The 20,607-nt window shown below is 41.1% G+C and overlaps 4 protein-coding genes and 1 long non-coding RNA gene across 5 annotated transcripts; 3 read left to right on the forward strand and 2 right to left on the reverse strand.

Moving 5' to 3' along the window:
* Positions 1–4: 4 nt before the first annotated feature.
* Positions 5–958, forward strand: LOC132262643 (large ribosomal subunit protein uL24m). The gene is made up of 2 exons (XM_059761970.1): positions 5–203; positions 261–958. Exons 1-2 carry the CDS (start codon positions 108–110, stop codon positions 918–920), a joined length of 756 nt encoding a protein of 251 aa, XP_059617953.1. The 5' UTR covers positions 5–107; the 3' UTR covers positions 921–958.
* Positions 959–6,607: 5,649 nt separating this feature from the next.
* Positions 6,608–7,256, reverse strand: LOC132262616 (uncharacterized). The gene is made up of 3 exons (XR_009468461.1): positions 7,154–7,256; positions 7,009–7,089; positions 6,608–6,743 (listed from the first exon to the last, which is right to left on the reverse strand). It is a non-coding gene; the product is annotated as an uncharacterized LOC132262616 (long non-coding RNA).
* A 2,694-nt stretch (positions 7,257–9,950) lies between these two features.
* On the forward strand, positions 9,951–16,993 carry LOC132262001 (CD109 antigen). The gene is made up of 6 exons (XM_059761097.1): positions 9,951–11,217; positions 11,276–14,697; positions 14,764–14,957; positions 15,025–15,199; positions 15,262–15,367; positions 15,438–16,993. Exons 1-6 carry the CDS (start codon positions 10,329–10,331, stop codon positions 15,665–15,667), a joined length of 5,016 nt encoding a protein of 1,671 aa, XP_059617080.1. The 5' UTR covers positions 9,951–10,328; the 3' UTR covers positions 15,668–16,993.
* LOC132262002 (cytochrome c oxidase subunit 7A1, mitochondrial-like) lies at positions 16,990–17,587 on the reverse strand. The gene is made up of 3 exons (XM_059761098.1): positions 17,496–17,587; positions 17,274–17,326; positions 16,990–17,216 (listed from the first exon to the last, which is right to left on the reverse strand). The coding sequence occupies exons 2-3, from the start codon at positions 17,316–17,318 to the stop codon at positions 17,073–17,075; spliced, it is 189 nt and encodes a 62-aa protein (XP_059617081.1). The 5' UTR covers positions 17,319–17,326; positions 17,496–17,587; the 3' UTR covers positions 16,990–17,072.
* Positions 17,588–18,069: 482 nt separating this feature from the next.
* LOC132262263 (tropomyosin Por p 1.0101-like) lies at positions 18,070–20,570 on the forward strand. Its single transcript, XM_059761473.1, has 4 exons — positions 18,070–18,481; positions 18,557–18,732; positions 18,798–18,868; positions 20,464–20,570. Exons 1-4 carry the CDS (start codon positions 18,146–18,148, stop codon positions 20,526–20,528), a joined length of 648 nt encoding a protein of 215 aa, XP_059617456.1. The 5' UTR covers positions 18,070–18,145; the 3' UTR covers positions 20,529–20,570.
* The last annotated feature ends 37 nt before the right edge of the window (positions 20,571–20,607 follow it).

Here is a 20,607-nt window from a genome sequence, read left to right on the forward strand (position 1 = left end):
ACGTGGAGCGCTGGCGAGCATTTTTTACACGCGATTTTGTGGTTATGAGTTCATTGTTTTGGGTGCGGTGAAAATTTCGATAAAAAGGACGAAGAAGTCACGCCAAAATGAGGATAACCAGCCAAATGCTGAAGAAAGTGCATGAACTTTCTATCAAGTACTCGAATTTTCCGGAATCCTATGTGAAGAGAGCAATGGAACAAGTGAGTTGACATGACTGCCATTCTTGGGCATTTTCTCGAGGAAATCCGTTTTTTCAGGTGGCTTGGCGCACTCCCAACGAGCCCAACTATCAGCAGAAAGTGATCGAGAGGAAGAGGTTCAGGTTCACCATGAATCGGCCGTGGACTGCCCAATTTCGGCAACAGAACTTGCCGCGCTCTATGCGGAAGAAAGTGTTCGTGGAGCCCATCGCCGAATGGTCGTTCTTCCGCGGGGATCGCGTGGAAGTGCTCGTGGGGAGAGACAAGGGCAAGCAGGGCATCGTGAAGCAGCTTATTCCTGAGAGGAACTGGGTTGTGGTTGAAGGATTGAACTGCCACTTCCGGAAGGTCGGCGCTGAGGGAGATTATCCAGGAATCTATATAAAGTCCGAGGCACCGCTGTTGGTGACAAATCAAGTGAAATTGGTGGATCCCTCGGATCTCCAAGGGACAGACATCGAGTGGCGGTACACTGAGGAGGGCGATAGAGTGCGCGTGTCCACGAGAACAGGAAGAATTCTGCCGATTCCCAAAGAACAGGAAGAGACCAACGATTACAAGACAAAGCGAACGTATGTTGAGAAGGATAAGGACACTGCATCGAGCGTGGTGGAGGAAATTACGTTCAAGCCTGCTTTGTGCACATTCGAGATGGACATCATGCGCGAAATGGGCATCCAGGAGGACAGGATCCCCAAGAAGAGCTACTGGTACTGAACAGACTCACTTGAATATAGTAAATCCATTTAATTGTTTCCCGGCGTTTTGCTATTGAATTGTTTCCTCGGAATTGTCTTCTGTCTTGTCTACTGATCCATGAGAGCATTTTGGACATTTTATTGGGCTGCTGCAGTGGCGCCGCCTGAGATAGTACTTCGTTTGACAAGCACTTCATTTGTTTGGTGGTGTTTGTCGTGTGAAGTGGCGTTTTCGCGTTTTCCCCGCAGATAATCCGCCTTTTTCGTTGTGATGAAACGCTCCCGCGGGTGAAAGAGTGGTGTGCAAGGAAAGCTAAGTGTGCAAAGTTATCGTGCAAGTCTCATGCTGGAGGAAATTAGGTGGATTAACAAGGAAATTCAAGAGGATTAATCACTCCCAACCAATACACAGGTGATTTGCATATTTCGCGTATTTGGGCGTTAACCGCGCTCTACAAATCAGTCATTAGGCGTGTTTTTCCATGCATTTCCCCAATTTTCCGATCTGAGGAAATGGAATTTACGATAATCCTCCCGAAAATGCATAGCATTTGCCACGGATTGGGATTTGCACCTGTGGATTTGGAGAGAAAATAAAAATGGGGCGTGCCGTCCAAAGAGGTCATGTTTCTCCTGATTTTGACCAATTTTCCAGGAGTTTCCCACAAATGCTAGATGCCTGGCGCTTCTAGGAGTCTAAGGGAAAGTCCAGAAGCACAAGGGCGGGGGTTATGGGGTGAATTTGCCGGATTAATTAGTGATTTAGATTCACCTTGTTTACGTCACACTCCGGACAATTGAATGGGTGAGCTTGTGTGCATTTGCCTCGAACACAGGCACACCTTTTCCCGCATAAAAACATGTCTCTTAAGAGCCGCGTGCGTTCTTTTCGTGTGAGAAATTCGTTAAGGTTCTTGATCTGCATCTCGGTTAAGAGTAGCATTTAAAAGTTGGTTTATTTTTCGATTTATTTTTACTAATTTAAGTAAGTTTGGGACTAAAGTAAAAATGAATAAGTAACTTTAGATATTCTTGAGTTGATTTTGAGAGGTGTTTGACTCATGATTTCAGTGATATTCAGAGTATTCAGATTGTATTTAAGATAATTAAAGTAGGCGGAGTATTCTAATGGGCGTGGCTTGGAGCCAAATCCTATTAAATGAGCAAATAATTTCAGTGAATAAGAACTTGTATTCAATGTCCCTTTCATTTCAAAATTCTACCATGTTTTGTTTAAATTCTCTTCCCCTGCTGAATGTGATGAAAATTGTTATCACGCAATATATTTAAAAAGTTTTACCAAATATGTGAAATATGCACACGGGGCTACGTACCTTTTCTTCCCAAAAGGGTCCCTATCGCATTAAACTAATTTATGATGGCAATATTCCCGGTATTTCGCGATATCATTCGGTGGCATTTTTTTTGTCTAACGAAGCGAAAAATTCCAAGGGGATTCGCCGGTCCTCAATTAAACGCTCGACATCACCCACTCTCAAAAGTTTTTCTAGTGCTTCACTTGCCTTTGTCATCGGCATTTAATACGTAAATTTATATTAGTCCTTCATCTAGAATTTCCGTCTTTTCAGACTAATTGAATTTCCCCTTCTTGAAGAGAGCTTTGTTGAGGAGTATTTGAAGAATTTTTCAATAAAATTAAAGACAAATATTGTGCGATAATGCTAAAGTGTGTCCCTCTTACTATAGAATAGAGTTTAATCTCAGATCTTGATATATATTTTTTTCCTATTTGTCTCTTTGCTCGCTTTTTGGCTGCTTGTCAAGAAAACGTGAATTTTTTATGGTAGCCGACATTATGCACATTGTTTCGCCACCCCTCGATTGTGCCTCGTCGCGGGGACAAAAGGCATTTTATGTGCACCGACAAATGAATGCAATTCGGGTCTTGTTTCGAGGGTTTAGTTTTCGGGATGCAGGGTGGCTTTTATAGGGTTAGATTTTAGGGTGATCTTTTGGGTGAGTTGGCAAAGTTTCTCGATCGATGACTGGAGGTTTTTATCTGGTCTCTTTCGCCAATAGCCAACTAAAATCTCCTTGATTTTCTCCCGTCTCACGAGAGGATTCTGTCGTTTTGCGTGTTTGCTGACATGTTCCGAATAAATATTGAATGAGTGCAAGAGTGAACATGAGTTGTGAGAAGAGGGAAGAGAGTGAAAGTGATTTTGATAGTGGAAGAAAGGGGGTGAATATTGTATCAAAATCCAACACGCGCCACTGAAGAGAGCTGAGGCACGAGAACCCCTCGGAAATTGTGTGTTTTATTTTAATTCATTCCAATGATGATTACATTACAGAAGGGTGTTGCGTTGAGATTTCACCAAATACTGCATTTCACCCTCAGAATTGGAAAAAGTGCAGGTTTTGTGCGAATCGCTAGGCTTCTGCCGAATTAATACTTATCAGGCGGAGGGAAGATTGTGAAGACTTGTCCTGACCACATTTGCCTATGTTCGCGATCAGCTGAAATAAGACAAATTGTTCCTTACCTTGGCGTTAGCTTTAGTAAAGTGACTTACCTTCAGCTATGAGTACAAAAATTAGAAAAATCAGCAATCCAAACTTCATTTTAAAACAGAGCTTCTATAACTAATGAATTTGATTTTTTCTGTTGAGACCTTTTATTGCAGAATCGCAGCCATTAATCAGAAAATAGTGGCGATAAATTGAACTCCTAAACCACTAAATTTTAATAACAATTATTATTATTTATTGATTCATTCCAGGCGCTTTTATCCATATCGCATCGAATAATTAATTAACTTAATGCAATTGAGTGATTTATATGTGAGAGTTTTATGCAAATTTTTAGCAATTGGTTTTTGATAAGGTCGATTATTTAAAATAAATCCATTGTAATACATTTGATGTTGAGAATTACCGTCGCAGTGACTCAAACTTCTTCATATTGAAATTAAAATCAGAACTCTTGATTTTCCTAGTTACTACCAAATCGAATTTTTAAATAATAATTGATAGAAATAGATCTCATCACCGCCAGACGCATTAAAATGCAGACTCTCAGTTAATATCAAACTCTCGGAAATTGTGTGTTTTGCTTTAATAGTTTAATTCATTCCAATGCTGATTACATTTTATAAAGGGTGTGTAGTTAAGCTTTCACTAAATTCTGCATTGTAAAGTTGAGGTTTGGTGTGAATCGCTAGCCCGTCATACTACTATTCTCACGCGGCGGGAAGAGTGTGAAGAACCAACTCTGTCTACGATCTCGATCGGCTGAAATAAGACAAATTATCCTTTATCTTGGCGTTAACTTTGAAAAAGAGTCTTACCTTCAGCTAAGAGTATACAAATAAGAAAAATGAGCAATCCAAACTTCATTTTAAATCAGAGTTTCTGTAACTTATGAATTTGATTTGTGCTGTTGAAGCCTTTTATTGCAGAATCGCAGCCATTAATCAGAAAATAGTGGCGATAAATTGAAGTCTTAAAACATCAAATTTTAATTAACTCAATGCAATTGCGTGGAGTGATTAATTTGTGAAAGTTTTATGCAAATTTTCAGCAATTGGTTTTGAAAAGGGTGATTATTTAAAATAAATATATTGTAATGCATTTAATGCTGAGATTCAACGTCGCAGTGACTCAAAGTCTAAAAATGCTTTTTGAAACTCCTTTTTCTGAAAATAAGCATCTTTTCAATTTTCAAATATCACAAACTTCTCAATATTGAAATTAAAATCGGAACTTTTTTTTCTGCGTCAATATCAAACTCTCCAAATCAAATTCATTCCAATGATGATTACATTACAGAAGGGTGTTGCGTTGAGCTTTCGCCACTGCATCAAACACAGCTTAGACAATTCACCTAACTGGGTTTAACAGGGAAAATTGTGAAGGTTGTTCCCCAATAGCCCCTCCGATCGCGATTAGCCGCAATAGCTGAAATACGGCAGATTGTCTGTAATTTTGCTTCATCTTTAAAGTAGAGACTTACCTTCAGGTTAAACAACCAAAAGGAGAATAATTGTGAATGCACACTTCATTTCAAATCGGATTTTCTGTAACTTCTGAATGTAATTTGCAGAACTAGGCCTTTTTATTACTCAATCACAGGGTATATAATCAGAAACTAGCGACAAATTAATTATCCTCAAACTGTACCCTAATCTTAATGAATTAAATGAAAATTGAATAATAAATTTCTTCGAGCTTTTCAGCAATTTGTGATAAGACCAACCATTCCAAGTTAATCCATTTTAATGACTTCCCTTTTGTACTAATCTCAAGCGAAATGGTCATCCTGAATTCAGATCTCCTAATGTGATTTTGCCTCTCCCTCAAATAGAGTGCAATAATCTCTCAATAATGTGTATCTGTCCGTGTGCCATATGTTCTAAATCGCTGTCTTTCTGCATCCCCTTTCGCTCTAGGAATGCGCACCCATAACGAATGCGGCAGCTGGAGTTCACCTTTTTTGCCTGTATAGATAAAAATTTTCATATTATTTCAGTGTTAAATGGAAGGGTCTCAACCTCATGCATATTTTCATGCAATTTTATTCCTTCTTCCTCTATTCCTTTTGTCCGTCGTTGAATGCGCCATGTCGAGAGAGTTTTGCATGTAGAAAACACTATGGTTGATATTTAATTAGATGACAAATTCAAGTGCTTTCTATTCTGATGGGTTTTTTAGCGTCTGGCCGTGTGGCGAAGTGAAGTTCAAAGGGAAGGTTTTATTGTGTGTTTTTGGGGGAGCTGAAAAGGAAAAAGAAACTTGGCCCTTGCGTGACCTCTTCGCTATTAGTAATAAAATAACATAAATCCCCAATTTATGTGTGTTTGTGTGCCTTGATGTTTGGAAAAGGAAATAGTGTATTTCTATTTCTGGGTTGATTTTAGTGTCACATCATTTCACCCAAATCACTTTTCTCACTGATTCTCAATTGAGGAGATTAATAGTGGTGGAGATAATGTGTATGTTTGTTTCTAAAATGTCCAAACTAAACATGAGAGAATTGTGCTTATCTGAAGGCATCAAACTCGATGTCGCTCAATGAGTTTTGGTATTGAATGAATTGTACATTGCAGAGTCTTCGTTTACACAATTCGCATTTTATGAGTCATTCCGGCAGCTTTTCACTACTGGCGTCTCTTTATAAAACATACATCTATCCACACTATTCGTAATAATTCAACGTTGAGATTGTGAGTCAGTTAATAAAACGGTCAGTAGTTTATATTGTCTTGTGAAGATGATAATGGTGTGCATATGGGATTTGAGAGTATATAGTGGTGTTGTTAAATCATTGTAATCATTAGGAATTTGCTGAGTTTGTTTCTTTAAGACCCCAATATTCAGTCTCTCCTTACAATTTTCTGGAAATAGACCTTCCTTCTGTCTGAAATGTTTGTTGTTTTTCCATTTTATTACATGTCTTCCACTCTCTCGCCTCTGCTTTAACAGTTTCTTTTTTACTCCAACGCACGAGGAGGAAAACAGAGGGTGGGGGGAAGCATTGGAGGATCTCCCAATATCTTCACTTCTCTCAGAGACACTATGGGTTTAAATGTCACAATGTTAATACTGATAGACACTCCAATTTTCCACAAGGGATTCTTCATTTTGAAAATGTTACGCTATTTTGAGCCGAATGCCTTCCGCTCTGAACCTGAACACATATTGTACAAATGAATTGTAATATTGAAATGTCAAACAATTGTCTGCTATGCTTCGGAATTCTTTATTCAGAAATTCGGGACATTTAATTTATCTCAATATTGACATGGATTGGCGTACCTATTCACAGGTACGTATCGTCTCATGGGTGCTGGACCTGCGCCTCCGCCATACATATAGGGGGCTGTAAGTTTAACGAGAGGATTAATGTCCTGTATTAGCGCTTAATCCCTTCTGTGTTATTTTTGCTTTGAACTTTTCGACTCTTATCGATAGGACTTCCGTGCAATTTTCTTTTCTTAACACATTTTTAGAGGGAAAATAGTGGAAATAGGCAGTCTAAAGACTAATTACTCGATATCAGCACTATTTTCGTGTAAAATTGTGTTGAAAAGAGGAAATTGAAAGCGATTCGAATAGATGAGTATCAGTAAGTGTCGATAACTTACACCATCCTCCATCATAACCGGCGGGTCCATTAATTGAATTCCTGGAGTCTGAATTCTGACTTATTTGAGGTTCACACAGAACTAAAGTGATAAAAAATTAATATTAGAAATTGAATTCAACTTTTTACTTTCACTTCTAACTTACCTGATCCAATTATTGCCAAGAGGACGATTGCTACTGCGATAAATTTCATTCTGATCCCTTTTTTTTGCTAAGTCTTTTGTGATCGATTGTTCGGCATCAACTGAAAATTGAAAGCAATTATTCCAGATATTTATATGAACACAAATCACACTTTTTCACTCAATGCTAAGGTCAATCGATAAAAGTTTTGATGCAAAATTTCACGATTAATTTGATTTTCAATTTTTGAGCTATTAAATTGAAAAATGATTTTTCTCCTACAAACAGTTGGACAACTGTTTGATTTGTGGTGGTTTTGTGCATTGTGGGAAATAATTGAAAGACGAGATCACTGACCGTAATTTCCTGACACCACCAGTCAGACTCTGTCCATTATCACTCAGCCTTGGTAAATCGAAAATAGACTTGATGATGAACTATTTGGTGGAGAGGAAAAAACTATGCTTTGTTCAACTGATGCCACACTGTCGATTTCGAACGACACATTTCGATGGCGCTCATTTTTCAATTGAATGCACTATTTAATAATTTTCTTGAAGGTGTGGATTGAAATTATCCATAATCACTCACAAAGTTTATTTATTGTTTGGTTAATAATGTAAAAAAAATGTCAGTTTTGCTGCAAACATATTTAATCCACTGTTAATTAACGCTGAAATTATCACAGTTTTTATCACTTTACGGATTACAATGTAATGGAATATGTTGATGAAGCGCTTTTCTGTGTGATGAAGTGAGAAAGAAGCGAAAGTATATAAAATGAACTATAAAAATGTTGTTTGCGGTTGATTAATTCCTCAGAGGAAGGCAATCGGAAGGGAATTTGGGGAAGTGTTGAAGGGAATGCCGTGGAGAAAACAGGTGTCCAGTGACATAATTTATCGTGGGTATTTTTATTGAAATATTTCAGAACACTTCTGACACGTTGTCTACACATATTCTTTTAGGAAGTGGAAGCTCTAAAACTTGCTAATGATATGCAATATATTGTATTTTTGGTTGTTTTGAGAATGAAACATTCTGTGTTTGCTCTTCAATTTCCGGCCTCAATGGTTTGGGTGAGATTCACATGATTTACACACGGATTCATCGCACGTTTTGCTTGAAAATTAGATTAACACACCGTCACCCTTCTCGGGTGTATTTTGCATCACCCTCAATTTCTTCCATTTATCTCGAGGGCGTTTTCAATTCTCGCTGGGAATTTGCTGCCTATGCAATATTACTTGCCTTCTGTGTAATATTCACTCCATGTGCCTCAGAAATTATTCACCAAGGGTGATCGCTGTTTTTGCTGAAAACCCCACATTCGGGAATTCGTCTCTGCGTATATGTAATTTTATCTTGGGAATATAAAACAGATGTTTTATTGTTTAGTGGAAAAGTTCATTGTGGCAAATACGAAAATTTATGATTGCACTAACTATTTTAATGGTGAATTTTTCCTCAATACTCGTCCATAAAGAGTTTGAGTCCATAAAAATGGTGTTCAGTGAAGGATTAAATTTCCCAACTGCCTGTTGGCGGTTCCTAAATTTAGTGAGACTTCACAGTATGATAAATGAGATCGTATGTTTAATGGATGTCCTGGTGATCTTCCTCTTTGTGCTCTCTCTCTCTGGCGCACTCTTTCTCTGGGCGAAGCAGGTTGAATATGATGGCTTCTGTGTAATTTTATCAATTTCCAACGAACACTGGCATAAATTCCAGTGAAGGCTGAAATGCTCCGGTGTCTGTTTTTTCTCTCGGCGCGCGGGAGTAAACAGATGAAGAGGGCTTCTGTGATGGAAAAGGTATGGAAATGATACTCAGAGGCCACTTGAAGGAAGGAGGGCAAAAAAGGGGAGAAAGGGAGAGAGAAATGCCGAGGAGGACACATGGTACACCCACTGATGGATGATGTTTAAATATAATTTGTCGTGAGACTCAAACAGTTCAAATTTCCGGGGTGGGTGATGAAATGTTCGACCCTCCAAAATCCGCCTTTCTTCAGTCCCAAAAATTCTCATTAGGCCATTTAACAGTCGGTCTCTGCGTGAGTTTCGTGTTTCCGTGCTGCTGAAAAGGTAATTTTGCAAATGACACAGGCGTGGAAATGCGCGTTCGTCAATGAAGAGATTGTCTGATATGATTTTTCGGGGAATGACAACAACAATAAGTTCCCGAAGGATTTCCTCTCTTTGGGGTGCTCAAATCCGGAATAATAACACATTTTCTACCAAAATCCGCAGTGCCAAATGGGACGAATATGCCCTTAGAGAAGAATATTCATTTATTCATATTTTCCTATAAGAAATTGAATTGAATTTTAATTCACAGAACAAATCATATCTAGAAATTCTTAATTATAAAGTTTGCAGACCGTCTTAGAAGCTATTTTCAAGTTGATGCATATCAACTTAATTGTCTCAAACCATATAAGAAATTCCAGACACTGCGTGAATTGTCTGTGGATGAGAATGTTTTCACTTTACAGATGTTCAATGGCTAGAGATTATTTTCTGCTCGAGTGTTGTGTGTTTGTGTGTAAAACATCAAAAATAACCCGGCAATTTTCTTCTTTTCTCTCTTTCCAGTGAATCTTGTGACGTTGTGAATGCATGGTCAAGCTCCATTTAATTGATTGTCTCGAAAGGGTGAGTTTGAAAAAAAGTGAATCTTTGCGTGGAGAAAAAAAATGATATAATTTGTTCTCATTTCCTGTCTCTTTCAGACTTGTCTCTGTGTGTGATTTCGGGGGTCGCGCGAGATGAGGCCCACCGAGAGGGCTGTGGCCCTTCTCCTCCTCACTCTGGTGATTGACAAGACAATTGGTCAGCAGGCCAACTCGCCGAATGACGTGTACACTCGATATGGATCAGATGATCAGTATAATCGATATCCGACACAGACATACGACGGGTTGGGTCCCAACCGCGATGTGAATGATTTGAATCCATTCGGCGTCACGCGCGACAGTGGCTTGTTTGGCGGAACGAGCGATCGGCCGAATTATGGCTTCACTCCGGGTGATAATTACGGGGGTGGGAGTGTCTATAGCAATGACAATTTTGGGCAACCAAGAGACAATTATGATCCCATCAGGCCGTTTGGTAATGACGGCGTGAGCAGTGGTTTCCCGGGCAGGGACAGAGACTTCAATAGACCCCAAGTGGGGCCCATCAGTCAACCGGGAATGCCTGTGATCTCGGCTAATCGCGACAGAGACTTCAATCCCAACTTGAATCCATTCAATAGGAATCTGTACAGCGACGACAATCTGCAGATCAACGAGGCGACGTACTTCATTGTGGCGTCGAGAATGGTACGTCCTGGACAAGTGTACCGTGTGGCTGTTAATATAGTCTCCACACCGCTGCCGATAATTGTGCGGGCCAGTATCTCGCGGAATGGCGTGGAGATGACCCACGATGAGAAGGATGTGAAGGAGGGCATTCCCGAGGAGCTCCTCATGCGTATGCCGCCGACTAGTGTGAAAGGAGAGTACAAGCTGAGGATTGAGGGGCTGTACAATTCTGTGATGGGTGGATTGGCCTTCTTCAATGAGACGAAAATCACCTTCTCACAGCGTTCAATGACAATCTTCGTGCAGACGGACAAGCCAGTGTACATGCAGGGTGAAACTGTGCGCTTCCGGACAATTCCCATCACAACGGAACTCAGGGGTTTCGACAACTCGGTGGATGTGTACATGTTAGATCCCCAGGGGCATATTATGCGGCGCTGGCTCTCCAGACAATCCAATTTGGGCACTGTGAGTCTGTATTATAAGCTCTCTGATCAGCCGCGCTATGGCGAGTGGACGGTTCGTGTGGTGGCGCGTGGCCAAGTGGAGGAGCACACGTTCCAAGTGGAGGAATACTACCAGTCACGCTTTGAAGTGAACGTCACAATGCCAGCATTCTTCTTCAACAGTGATCCATTCATTTACGGCAAGATTATGGCGAATTTCACAAGTGGCGCTCCAGTGAGGGGTAATCTCACCCTCAAGGCGACCATTCGACCGATTGGCTTCATCAATCCCAAGATACTCAACATGAGATATCGCGTGGGAAACACAGGAGGTGAGTAATTAATCTATTAATCAATTATCGAACTGAATTTTTCCCTCTATTTCCTCAGGATACCGCCGAGAGGATGAATACTACAACAGAGATGCCACTTATCACAATCTGTTCGGGCCGCAGAACATTCCGCTGGAGAGACAATTTCTGGATGAGCGCTATCAGCAGCAGCAGGGCTTCCAGGAGTCTTACATTGTGGAGAAGCACTTCAACTTTGACGAACGCTGGCCTTTCTGGATGGACAAACCGGAGTACAACCAAGTGTTTGATCCTTGGACACGATCGTATAGAAATCAACTGCCGTACTTGCGATTCTTCAACGGAACGTTCGACTTCAAGTTCCCCATGGCGGAACTTGAGCAAATGGTGCCGAATCTCTCTGGCATGGAGGTTCTGATCACGGCAACAGTTGGCGAGAGATTCTATGATGAGGTGATTGAGGGTTATGCCATGACGAGGGTCTACAATTCATCAATAAGGGTGAATTTCCTGGGTGGAAGTCCTCAAGTCTTCAAGCCCGCCATGCCTTTCACATGCTATCTCGTGGCAGAGTATCACGATGGCTCACCACTGCCGTTTGATAACTTCTTCTATGGCACAATGGAGATAACTGGTTGGATAGAGAGTCGCGCTGGAGGACGTCGTGATTATCCGTTGAGGAATCTGCGAATGTCTGAGCGTGATGGCATTTGGGAGTTGAAAGTGGATCTGAGGAATGAATTGAATCTGGACAGTACGAAGCAGTCCAATGACTTCCTCAATGAAGCCTCTTCGATGCGTCTCATTGCCAACTTTATTGATTCACGTGGTGAGCGAGCAAGTGCTGAACTTCTTCTGCTGGGTCACCATTCGCCCCTGAATCAACAGATTAAGATTACAACCAGTACGACTGACGCAAAAGTGGGTGAATATGTGGTGTTGCATGTGCAATCGAACTTTCACATGGATAATTTCCACTACATTGTCATGTCGAAGGGGATTGTGTTGTTGACTGGTCAGGAGAACATGCAGGAGGGCATCAGGACAATGGCGATCACTTTGAGTGCAGAAATGGCGCCTGTGTCGACAGTTGTGGTGTGGCATGTGGGCAGAAGAGGCTTGATTGTGGCGGATACTCTCACTTTCCCAGTGAATGGAATCTCTCGAAATAACTTCACGGTGTTCATCAATAATCGCAAGGCGAGAACGGGAGACAAAGTCGAGGTGGCGATCTATGGAGAGCCAGGAGCCTATGTGGGACTGTCCGGAATTGATAATGCCTTCTACACGATGCAGGCAGGAAATGAGCTGACCTATGCTAATGTCATAACGAAGATGGCCACATTTGATGAGCAGACAAATGGCACTTTCAAGCATCGCTGGTACTCACACGAGGGCAATCCCGATGAGCTGGTGTACTACCCTTCATCGACGTACGGAATAGACGCCAATCGGACATTTGAGTTCGCGGGATTGGTCGTTTTCACGGACGCTACGGTGCCGCGGCGATTGGAGATATGCAATGCGACTTTGGGCTATGGAGAGTGTCTCAATGGGCGCTGTTACAGGTTGGATAAAGAGTGTGATGGATATTTCGATTGTGAAGATGGAACTGATGAGATCAATTGTGACTATCACAATGCAACACTGCTGGCGGATTTCCGGAAGTATCGCTTCAATCGAATTCAGAGACACTACGAGAATGTGTGGCTGTGGCGTGATGTGAACATTGGACCACACGGCAGATACATCTTCAACATTGATGTTCCTCATCGGCCGGCTCTGTGGATGGTGTCGGCTTTTGGTGTGAGTCCGACCATGGGATTCGGAATGGTGGCTAAGGCGATAGAATATGTGGGTGTGCAGCCGTTCTTCATCAACGTCGAGATGCCGAGCGCGTGTCGCCAGGGCGAACAAGTGGGCATCCGTGTGACTGTTTTCAATTACATGACGAACGCTATTGAGGCCACAGTTGTGTTGCACGGATCGCCAGACTATAAGTTTGTGCACGTGGAAGAGAATGGAATTGTGCGCTCCTACAATCCGCGCACGTCCTTTGGTGAGCATCAGTTCTTCATTTATCTGGAGGCGCAGGAGACGTCCATTGTGTATCTGCCGATTGTGCCACAACGTCTGGGTGATATTGATGTGACCATGCACGCTGCCACGCTGCTGGGAATGGACAAAGTCACCCGGCGACTGCATGTGGAGGCCGATGGATTGCCGCAGTATCGTCACCAGTCCATTCTGCTGGATCTCAGCAATCGCGCTTATGTCTTCCAGTACATGCACGTCAATGTTACGGAGACGCCTATAATTCCGTATCAAGTGGATCGTTACTATGTGTACGGATCCAATAGTGCAAAGATCAGTCTCGTGGGAGACGTTGTGGGTCCCATTTTCCCCACAATGCCTGTCAATGTGACCAGCTTGATTCACCTGCCAATGGAATCTGCGGAACAGAACATGTTCAGCTTCGCGGCTAATCTCTTTACCGTGTATTATATGAGATTGATCAATCAGAGGAACAAGACAATGGAAAAGCACGCCTTCCACCATCTGAATATTGGGTATCAGAGACAGTTGAGCTTCATGAATAAGGATGGCTCCTTCTCACTCTTCCGCTCGGATTGGAATCAATCGGATCCGAGTGTATGGCTGACGGCGTACTGTGTGCGGATTTTCCAAGAGGCGAGCTTCTACGAATGGGAAAATTTCATCTACATCGATCCGAATATGATACAGAAGAGCGTGGCGTGGCTGTTGCGCCATCAAACACCGGAGGGATCTTTCTACGAAACGACTTGGTCGCCGGACAGGAAGATGAACAGAACGGAGAATGAAATACTGAGAGCCAGGAACATAACACTCACGGCACATGTTTTGATAACACTGGCCAGTGTGAAGGATTTGGCGGCCGGAGGATTGGGCGCGAGAGTGGCAATGGCACAGCAGAGAGCAATAGATTGGATAGATCGAAATTTGAAGATGATAAAAGACTTTGGGGGGCCTTACGAAGCGGCAATAGTAACGTATGCTCTTATGCAGAGTAATGCACCGCATGCAGAAAACTCCTTTAGCATCCTGGCGAAGCACGCCAGGACGATAGGGGAGTTTATGTACTGGGGAAATGAAGAAGTGCCACAACCGCCGACAAAGCTTGAGAATCAAAAGTACTTCAGCCTGCCGAGATTGCCGTACAAGTACGATTCGCTGAACATCGAGACAACGGCGTACGCTTTGCTGGTGTACGTGACGAGGAGGGAACTGATGATAGATCCCATTGTGAGATGGCTCAATGCCCAGAGATTGACGGATGGCGGTTGGGCGTCCACGCAGGACACGAGTGTGGCTATGAAGGCGCTGATTGAGTACACAGTGAGATCGAGGATCAGGGATGTTTCTCAGCTGGCAGTCACAATAGAAGCCACTTCACTTCCTGGACAGACCAAGATGTTGCACATCACGGACAAACACTTTGCAGAGTTGCAGAGTATCGATGTGAGTTCTATAATTTGTGTACTGTTTTGAATGGTTATATGATTTGTGTGTTTTATCCTTCTGTAGATTCCAAATGCGTGGGGAACGGTTAAGGTGCAGGCTAAGGGTGCTGGATACGCCATTCTGCAGATGCACGTGCAGTACAACGTGGACGATAAGCAATATCAAACGGCTCCTCCGGTTCCATCCTTCGATCTCAACGCTCACGCTGTGTTCCACGGAAGGAATCAGTCTCATATCACCTACTACGCATGCCAAAGGTGGGAATAGTGTGTTATGGCGTGCATTTTGAATGTCTTCACCTTGTGTTTTCCTTATGCTTCACAGGTGGATCAATGTGAATGAGTCCATTCGCTCAGGAATGGCTGTTCTGGACGTGGCAATTCCCACTGGATATTTCATGCAGCAACAGAAGCTGGACACTTATGTTCTCAGCCGGAGAGTGAGGAACTTGGAGAGGGCCAAGTATCAGGAGAAGAAAGTTCTGTTCTACTTTAATTTCGTGAGTTTGAGAATTTATTCATTGCATCTGTTTCTGGAATCTAAATGTTTCTGCTTTTACAGTTGGATGCTGACGATGTTTGTCTGAATTTCACGGTCGAACGATGGTTCCCAGTGGCAAATATGTCTCGTTATTTGCCCATTCGAGTGTATGATTACTATGCTCCGGGTGAGTTTGACTCCCAATCTTGAGGAATTTGCAGGATTTTGAAGGGGTTTTTCTCTGTGTGTATTTTCAGAGCGATTCAACGAGACACTCTTCGACGCCCTGCCCACGTATTTGCTGAACATCTGCGAGGTTTGCGGCAGCTCACAGTGTCCATACTGTGCAATCTACAATGCAGCTATGAAGGCACCTGTTCCATTCTTCCTCATCCTGGGCGCCATTGCTGCAATCACCGTGAGACACTTTAGAATAACCGGCAGAGGATTTATCACGCTAATATCCATGGCTTTGTGGAACACGTAAAGAATGTCTTGGCAAGAAGTATCAAAAAAAAGTGGGGAAAGCATAGTTTTTGCCATGTTGTGTTCCAAAAAAAAAAACAAGAAGTGAAGTAAAACACAATCCTCAATATCACCACATAAAATGAGTCGTAGGAATACAATTTTTCATGTGAATAGATTTTACATTTATTTTTTACAAATTGACACGAAAGACGAAATTTAGGAATCTCTAGAGAGAATCTAAAAAGTATTTTGGAAGAAGAAGAAATTAATTGAATCCCATCTTAGATGTATAGAAATAGAAAGAGAGAGCGAGAGAGTGAAAAACGTCCAAGGAAAGCAAGTGTCTTGCATGGTAAATCTGCTCATATCAAGAGAATATGTAGATGAATGACAATACTTAAAGGAAGAGTTTATCGAATGAAGGGAAATAGAGGGTTTTCCATTTTCAAGCATGGGTGGAAAAATGTACAAAAGAACCAAGAGTTTCTCATAAACTTCTCTTGATTTATAAATGTATATTAAGAATTAATCCAGGCCGTCCATTTTCTGGTCAATTTTTTATTTCACGTTTATTTTATGTTTTTTTTTATATAACATTGTGCGAAAAAATACTGAGAAAATATGTCTGTCTTATTGCAAGCTTTTCCCGGTTTGTATTTCTTCCTACACACAAAGTTTTAGACCTTTTTATTTTCGCGAGAGTGGAAAGCGAACAGTAAATTGATGGAATACTGAAAAATTGGTGGGCGAAAAGATATATTTTTGAGAGATTGTGTAGAGAGCAAAAAAGGAATGCAAGGGACAAAAGAAATCTCTGTGAGAGATGCAAAAAAAATCTCTGTAGTTTTTAATTGGTAGTTGTAGGCGTAGAAATTTTTATCAAAAAAAATTACATGAAGCAAAAGAGCGAAACTCAGAAATATTACCCATTTTTTAAGGAGAACAAATACCCGTAGATTTGCATGTAAATATTTAATAATGACGAGGATTCATGAAAATGTTAAGATAAAGTGAGAGTTTAAGAAATGCACGTGTATACCATATTTTTGCAAATTTCATTCCCAAATCAATAAGCAACTGAAGTAAGAAACCCAGCATTTAGACGTGAGACAATGAGAAAGTGAGGTGCCTTAATGATTTTAGGAGACAAATCTTTACGCATGAAATATCACGAATCCATATTTTGCCACATGGAAAGAGTAAGCAAATATAGAAATTCTCAAATGACGAAAAAGTATATTTACACCTTCTTTTGATATATAGTGAAATGACATTTTTTATATTGTTAACTGTACCTCAGAAAATAGGTAATACATTTCTATAAATAAAATGACATGAAACTGACGATATATAGTGTTTTATTTATCCCAAAACGATTAAGTTGTAGTCATTTATCTATAGTATTTCAGGCGCAGAGGCTCATTTTACGCCTGCTTCTTCTTGAATCCCATCGTGTAAACCATGTTCGCGAAGCACAGAATCCCCACGCCGCACAGGAACACCGTTGTACCGAAGAGAACCTTGTCCAGAGGACCTCCCTTGAGGAACACGGGCACTCCGTTCGGCTCCTGCAAAGGATCACAACATCAGTCTACTGACCTCTGTGAAATGGGAAGCGAAATCACCTGGAATTTCTTGTAATTCCTCACTAGATTCTCAGGCAGAGCCATTTCGAGCACTGAAACAATTACATTACATAATGAGTGGATAAGTAAGAGAGTTTTCACGGGGGATTTTCAGCCTAAATATTGCGTGAAAAACTCATTTGACTGGACAACTCATGATCTTGTTCTCAGGGTAATTCTTTTTAAGGGTGGTTTATTCGATTTCAGTGCCCATATACTCACAATTTTCAATTGATTTCACGGAAAACTCGCCGATCACTTGACTATCGAGTGCAAATAAACTTGGCAATGATCCAGGAATTAAGTGCAATAAATGCAGTGGATAAAATTGGATAGACTTGAAGGATCACTTTGAGCATGCGTGACTTCATGTAAATCAAACACATTTGCGGGTAAATTGATGAAAAGCGGATTCAAAAGTCGAATTTGCATTCTGTCGTGAAAGATTAAACAAAAATGATCTTTTTTAGACTGGAATAGAAAAGAGATGAAAGTGTAATTCAGAGAAAAAAAATGCTTCTGCGGTTTTGTTTTCTAATTATATTTCATACAGAAGTTGAGATCTTTTATAGCATTATATGATTTTTTTTTTTGTTAAGCGTTTCAATCCCACACACTCAAAGAATATATAATATAAATGTGTGGTTGGTTTGCGAGATTGAATTTTCTGTAAAGGGTGGACAGAGTGAGGGTTAAGCAGTTGATGTGTTTCTCGTGTGTTTCATTTCGATTTCATGCATTCGAAATTTTACACGCAACACTGCTTTTGCTATTTTCCGCCCGTGGCACTGCAGTGCTGAAAGCTTCCGTTGGTTCGCAAAGCGTGATTTGGCGTCGCGTGAAAAGTGCAATTGGAATAATTGTTGGTGAAAATGAACGCCGAGATTGAGGAATTGCAGGCAAAGCTGAATGAGTACGAGTCATATCTCGACGAGGTGGAGAACAGCAGACAGTGGCTCGAGGAAGAAATGGAAGAATTGGCTGACGAGAAGGAATATGGCGAAATCGTGCTGGCTTTGCTTGAGCAACTGAAGGATTTGTATAAAAAGTATTTTGTCCAACAATTGTGGGAGTCTGAGGAGGAGTTGTCGTCCAGTGAGTCGAGCAATTCAGAAGATTCGGAAGAAGAATCCGATGCAGCGCAGAGCTACGAGGAGATAGCCGCGGACATACATCGAATAATCAGCAAAGTCGAGACATTTCCGGAGGTAAGCTTCTTTGCACCTTCTCTTGTTCTATGCATTTCTGTCTTGATAAATCTGGCGCTTTTCTCGGCTGGACAGCACGTGCTGGCGCAGGAGAAGGAGGTTGAGAGACTCGGTGCGGATCTGCCGATGAAGCAACGCAGAGCTGAAGAGCTCGAGGCGAATTGCGCACAGATGGAGGACACTCTCCGGAAGAAGCAGACGGAGAGGCGTCAGAAGGACATCGGGATGAAAGCCCAATTGCAGAGCCTTAAGTGAGTTTCACAGATTTTCTTGCTGTAATTTTCATGTTGAATTTGTTGCTAATGCTTATTTGCAGGAAGAAGAAGGAGAAGATCGACGAGGAAAATGCAGCGTTGGCAAAAGAGATTCAAAAGTTGACTAATCGACGTAAGTCACTTGCCAAGAAACTGGGCGTGATGGAGAAAATGGCAAATAATACGTATAATAATTAGGTTTCCTCAATATACCATTATTATGATCTCAAATATCTTCTAGGAAATGAATTTTTTATCAATTGAAGTACTGAAATTAATCAAGTTAGTTAAATTATCTTATTTTTGAATTTATTCATTTCCTTCATTTGAATTCTAGTGTTTCTGAATTAAATTCATAAAATCATCATTAAATCTTAATATCTGAATTAAAATATCCAATAAAAAATCACCAATTCGAATTGATATCCCAAGTTTTTGGCCCCTCGGCGTGGATTTCTGTTCCAGAAGCGACCAGACAAACCGCCACTGAAATGAAAGAGCGCCTATTTTTGGAATAAGCGTGAAGCGAGAAGGGAAAAATCTCAGTTCTCGACTGAAGATGATCTCTGATACATTCGAGATGAACTTCCACAAGCTTCCGCAACACAATTGCTTTCTTTTCACAATTTCATCTGGCGAGAATTGTGTTAATTGCGAGGCGCGCGGTTTCTCATGAATGATCGCGATCAATGGATTATCAGTTGACCGCGACGTGGAGTGGGAAAAAATGACAAGAATTTTCCTACTATTTCAATTGAATAGGAGAAAAAATTGATAATTCCGGTGACGCAAGACTTTATTGGTTGAGAGAGCGGAAAAAGGAGAGGCGAGAAAATTCCCATAGAGTCGGAAAGATCGCATGCCTTCGAGGATCGTGACAAAAGGCCTCCGGGATAGTTTTGGGTGTCGCGTTGTGTGGCCAAAGAAGGAAGAGTCAGAGGCAGCGTGAAGATGGTAAATTCAAAACAGATGTTTTCAATTTCTCAGCCAAAAAGATCTGTCGTCTCTCAAGGGTTCAGAGTGTGATTTTATTGCTATTTAAAAGAGGAGAAATCAAAGAGAACCTTCGGCACTCGTGCTTTGATTTATCTGAAAAAGTCTCTTGAGCTCTTGATGATGTGAAAATGGAGTCTTTTCACATCATCAAAATCACTTTGGATGCTTCCCTAAATATCTAATTTTAACTGTGTTTATAAATAAACAACGCCACTTTCATATTAAAAAGGGATCCCGAGAAAAAAAAACACTTCTCAGCTATATTGATATTTTCTGCGGCAATCCAAATAAATCTCGCTGAAGATGAAGAGTTGGAATTATGAGGGGCCTAATTGAGATGACTCTCGCGTTGCCCTCTTGCTCAGATTGCTAGTCAATGATTGCTTTTATCTGCAGTACAGATTTCAAGGTGCGTGAAAAAGCGGATTTTTCATTATACTTGTTAATTTTAACACTAAATTCACCATTTAGGATAATGTTAACCTTCAGTAACTTGAAATTTTGAAACTTTCCACACTAATTCTCAACTTATAATAAATCTCTTAAATTTCCATCCGTTATTTCTATAAAAAATCGACTCAAAACTGATTTTTTTGGGTATATTCAGTTTTTGATCGTCTTTCTAATTTTCTTTATGAAAATATTATTTCAATCTGAAGCGATACAAATTCAGCAAAAGCATAAATTATATTTGCAAAGCATAATTCTCGACTAATATATTTCATTTTCAAGGAGGACTCATGCGAACATCCATAAATACGTCTCGGATTTATGTGAGGTCTCGCAGGGTTTGCTAAGCATGTGAACGCCGGCTCGTTTTCTTTAGCGGTTGAATGGAGAGAGGAGCAGAATGCGACGTGTTGCTGGCCCCTCGGC

The sequence above is a fragment of the Phlebotomus argentipes genome, unplaced genomic scaffold, assembly GCF_947086385.1.
Source record: "Phlebotomus argentipes unplaced genomic scaffold, Phlebotomus argentipes genome assembly contig_15, whole genome shotgun sequence".
NCBI classification, from domain to species: Eukaryota; Metazoa; Arthropoda; class Insecta; order Diptera; family Psychodidae; genus Phlebotomus; species Phlebotomus argentipes.

What these genes read in the sequence shown, in the direction of transcription:
- LOC132262263 (XM_059761473.1), top strand. Translation starts at nt 18,146, where the DNA reads ATGAACGCCGAGATTGAGGAATTGCAGGCAAAGCTGAATGAGTACGAG. An exon ending in AAGTCGAGACATTTCCGGAG is followed by an intron (nt 18,482 to 18,556) that starts GTAAGCTTCTTT and finishes TCGGCTGGACAG; the next exon opens with CACGTGCTGGCGCAGGAGAA. An exon ending in TCAAAAGTTGACTAATCGAC is followed by an intron (nt 18,869 to 20,463) that starts GTAAGTCACTTG and finishes TTCATTTTCAAG; the next exon opens with GAGGACTCATGCGAACATCC.
- LOC132262001 (XM_059761097.1), top strand. Translation starts at nt 10,329, where the DNA reads ATGCCTGTGATCTCGGCTAATCGCGACAGAGACTTCAATCCCAACTTG. An exon ending in TCGCGTGGGAAACACAGGAG is followed by an intron (nt 11,218 to 11,275) that starts GTGAGTAATTAA and finishes CTATTTCCTCAG; the next exon opens with GATACCGCCGAGAGGATGAA. An exon ending in CAGAGTTGCAGAGTATCGAT is followed by an intron (nt 14,698 to 14,763) that starts GTGAGTTCTATA and finishes ATCCTTCTGTAG; the next exon opens with ATTCCAAATGCGTGGGGAAC.
- LOC132262643 (XM_059761970.1), top strand. Translation starts at nt 108, where the DNA reads ATGAGGATAACCAGCCAAATGCTGAAGAAAGTGCATGAACTTTCTATC. An exon ending in TGAAGAGAGCAATGGAACAA is followed by an intron (nt 204 to 260) that starts GTGAGTTGACAT and finishes CCGTTTTTTCAG; the next exon opens with GTGGCTTGGCGCACTCCCAA.
- LOC132262002 (XM_059761098.1), bottom strand. Translation starts at nt 17,318, where the DNA reads ATGGCTCTGCCTGAGAATCTAGTGAGGAATTACAAGAAATTCCAG. An exon ending in GGAATTACAAGAAATTCCAG is followed by an intron (nt 17,217 to 17,273) that starts GTGATTTCGCTT and finishes GATCCTTTGCAG; the next exon opens with GAGCCGAACGGAGTGCCCGT.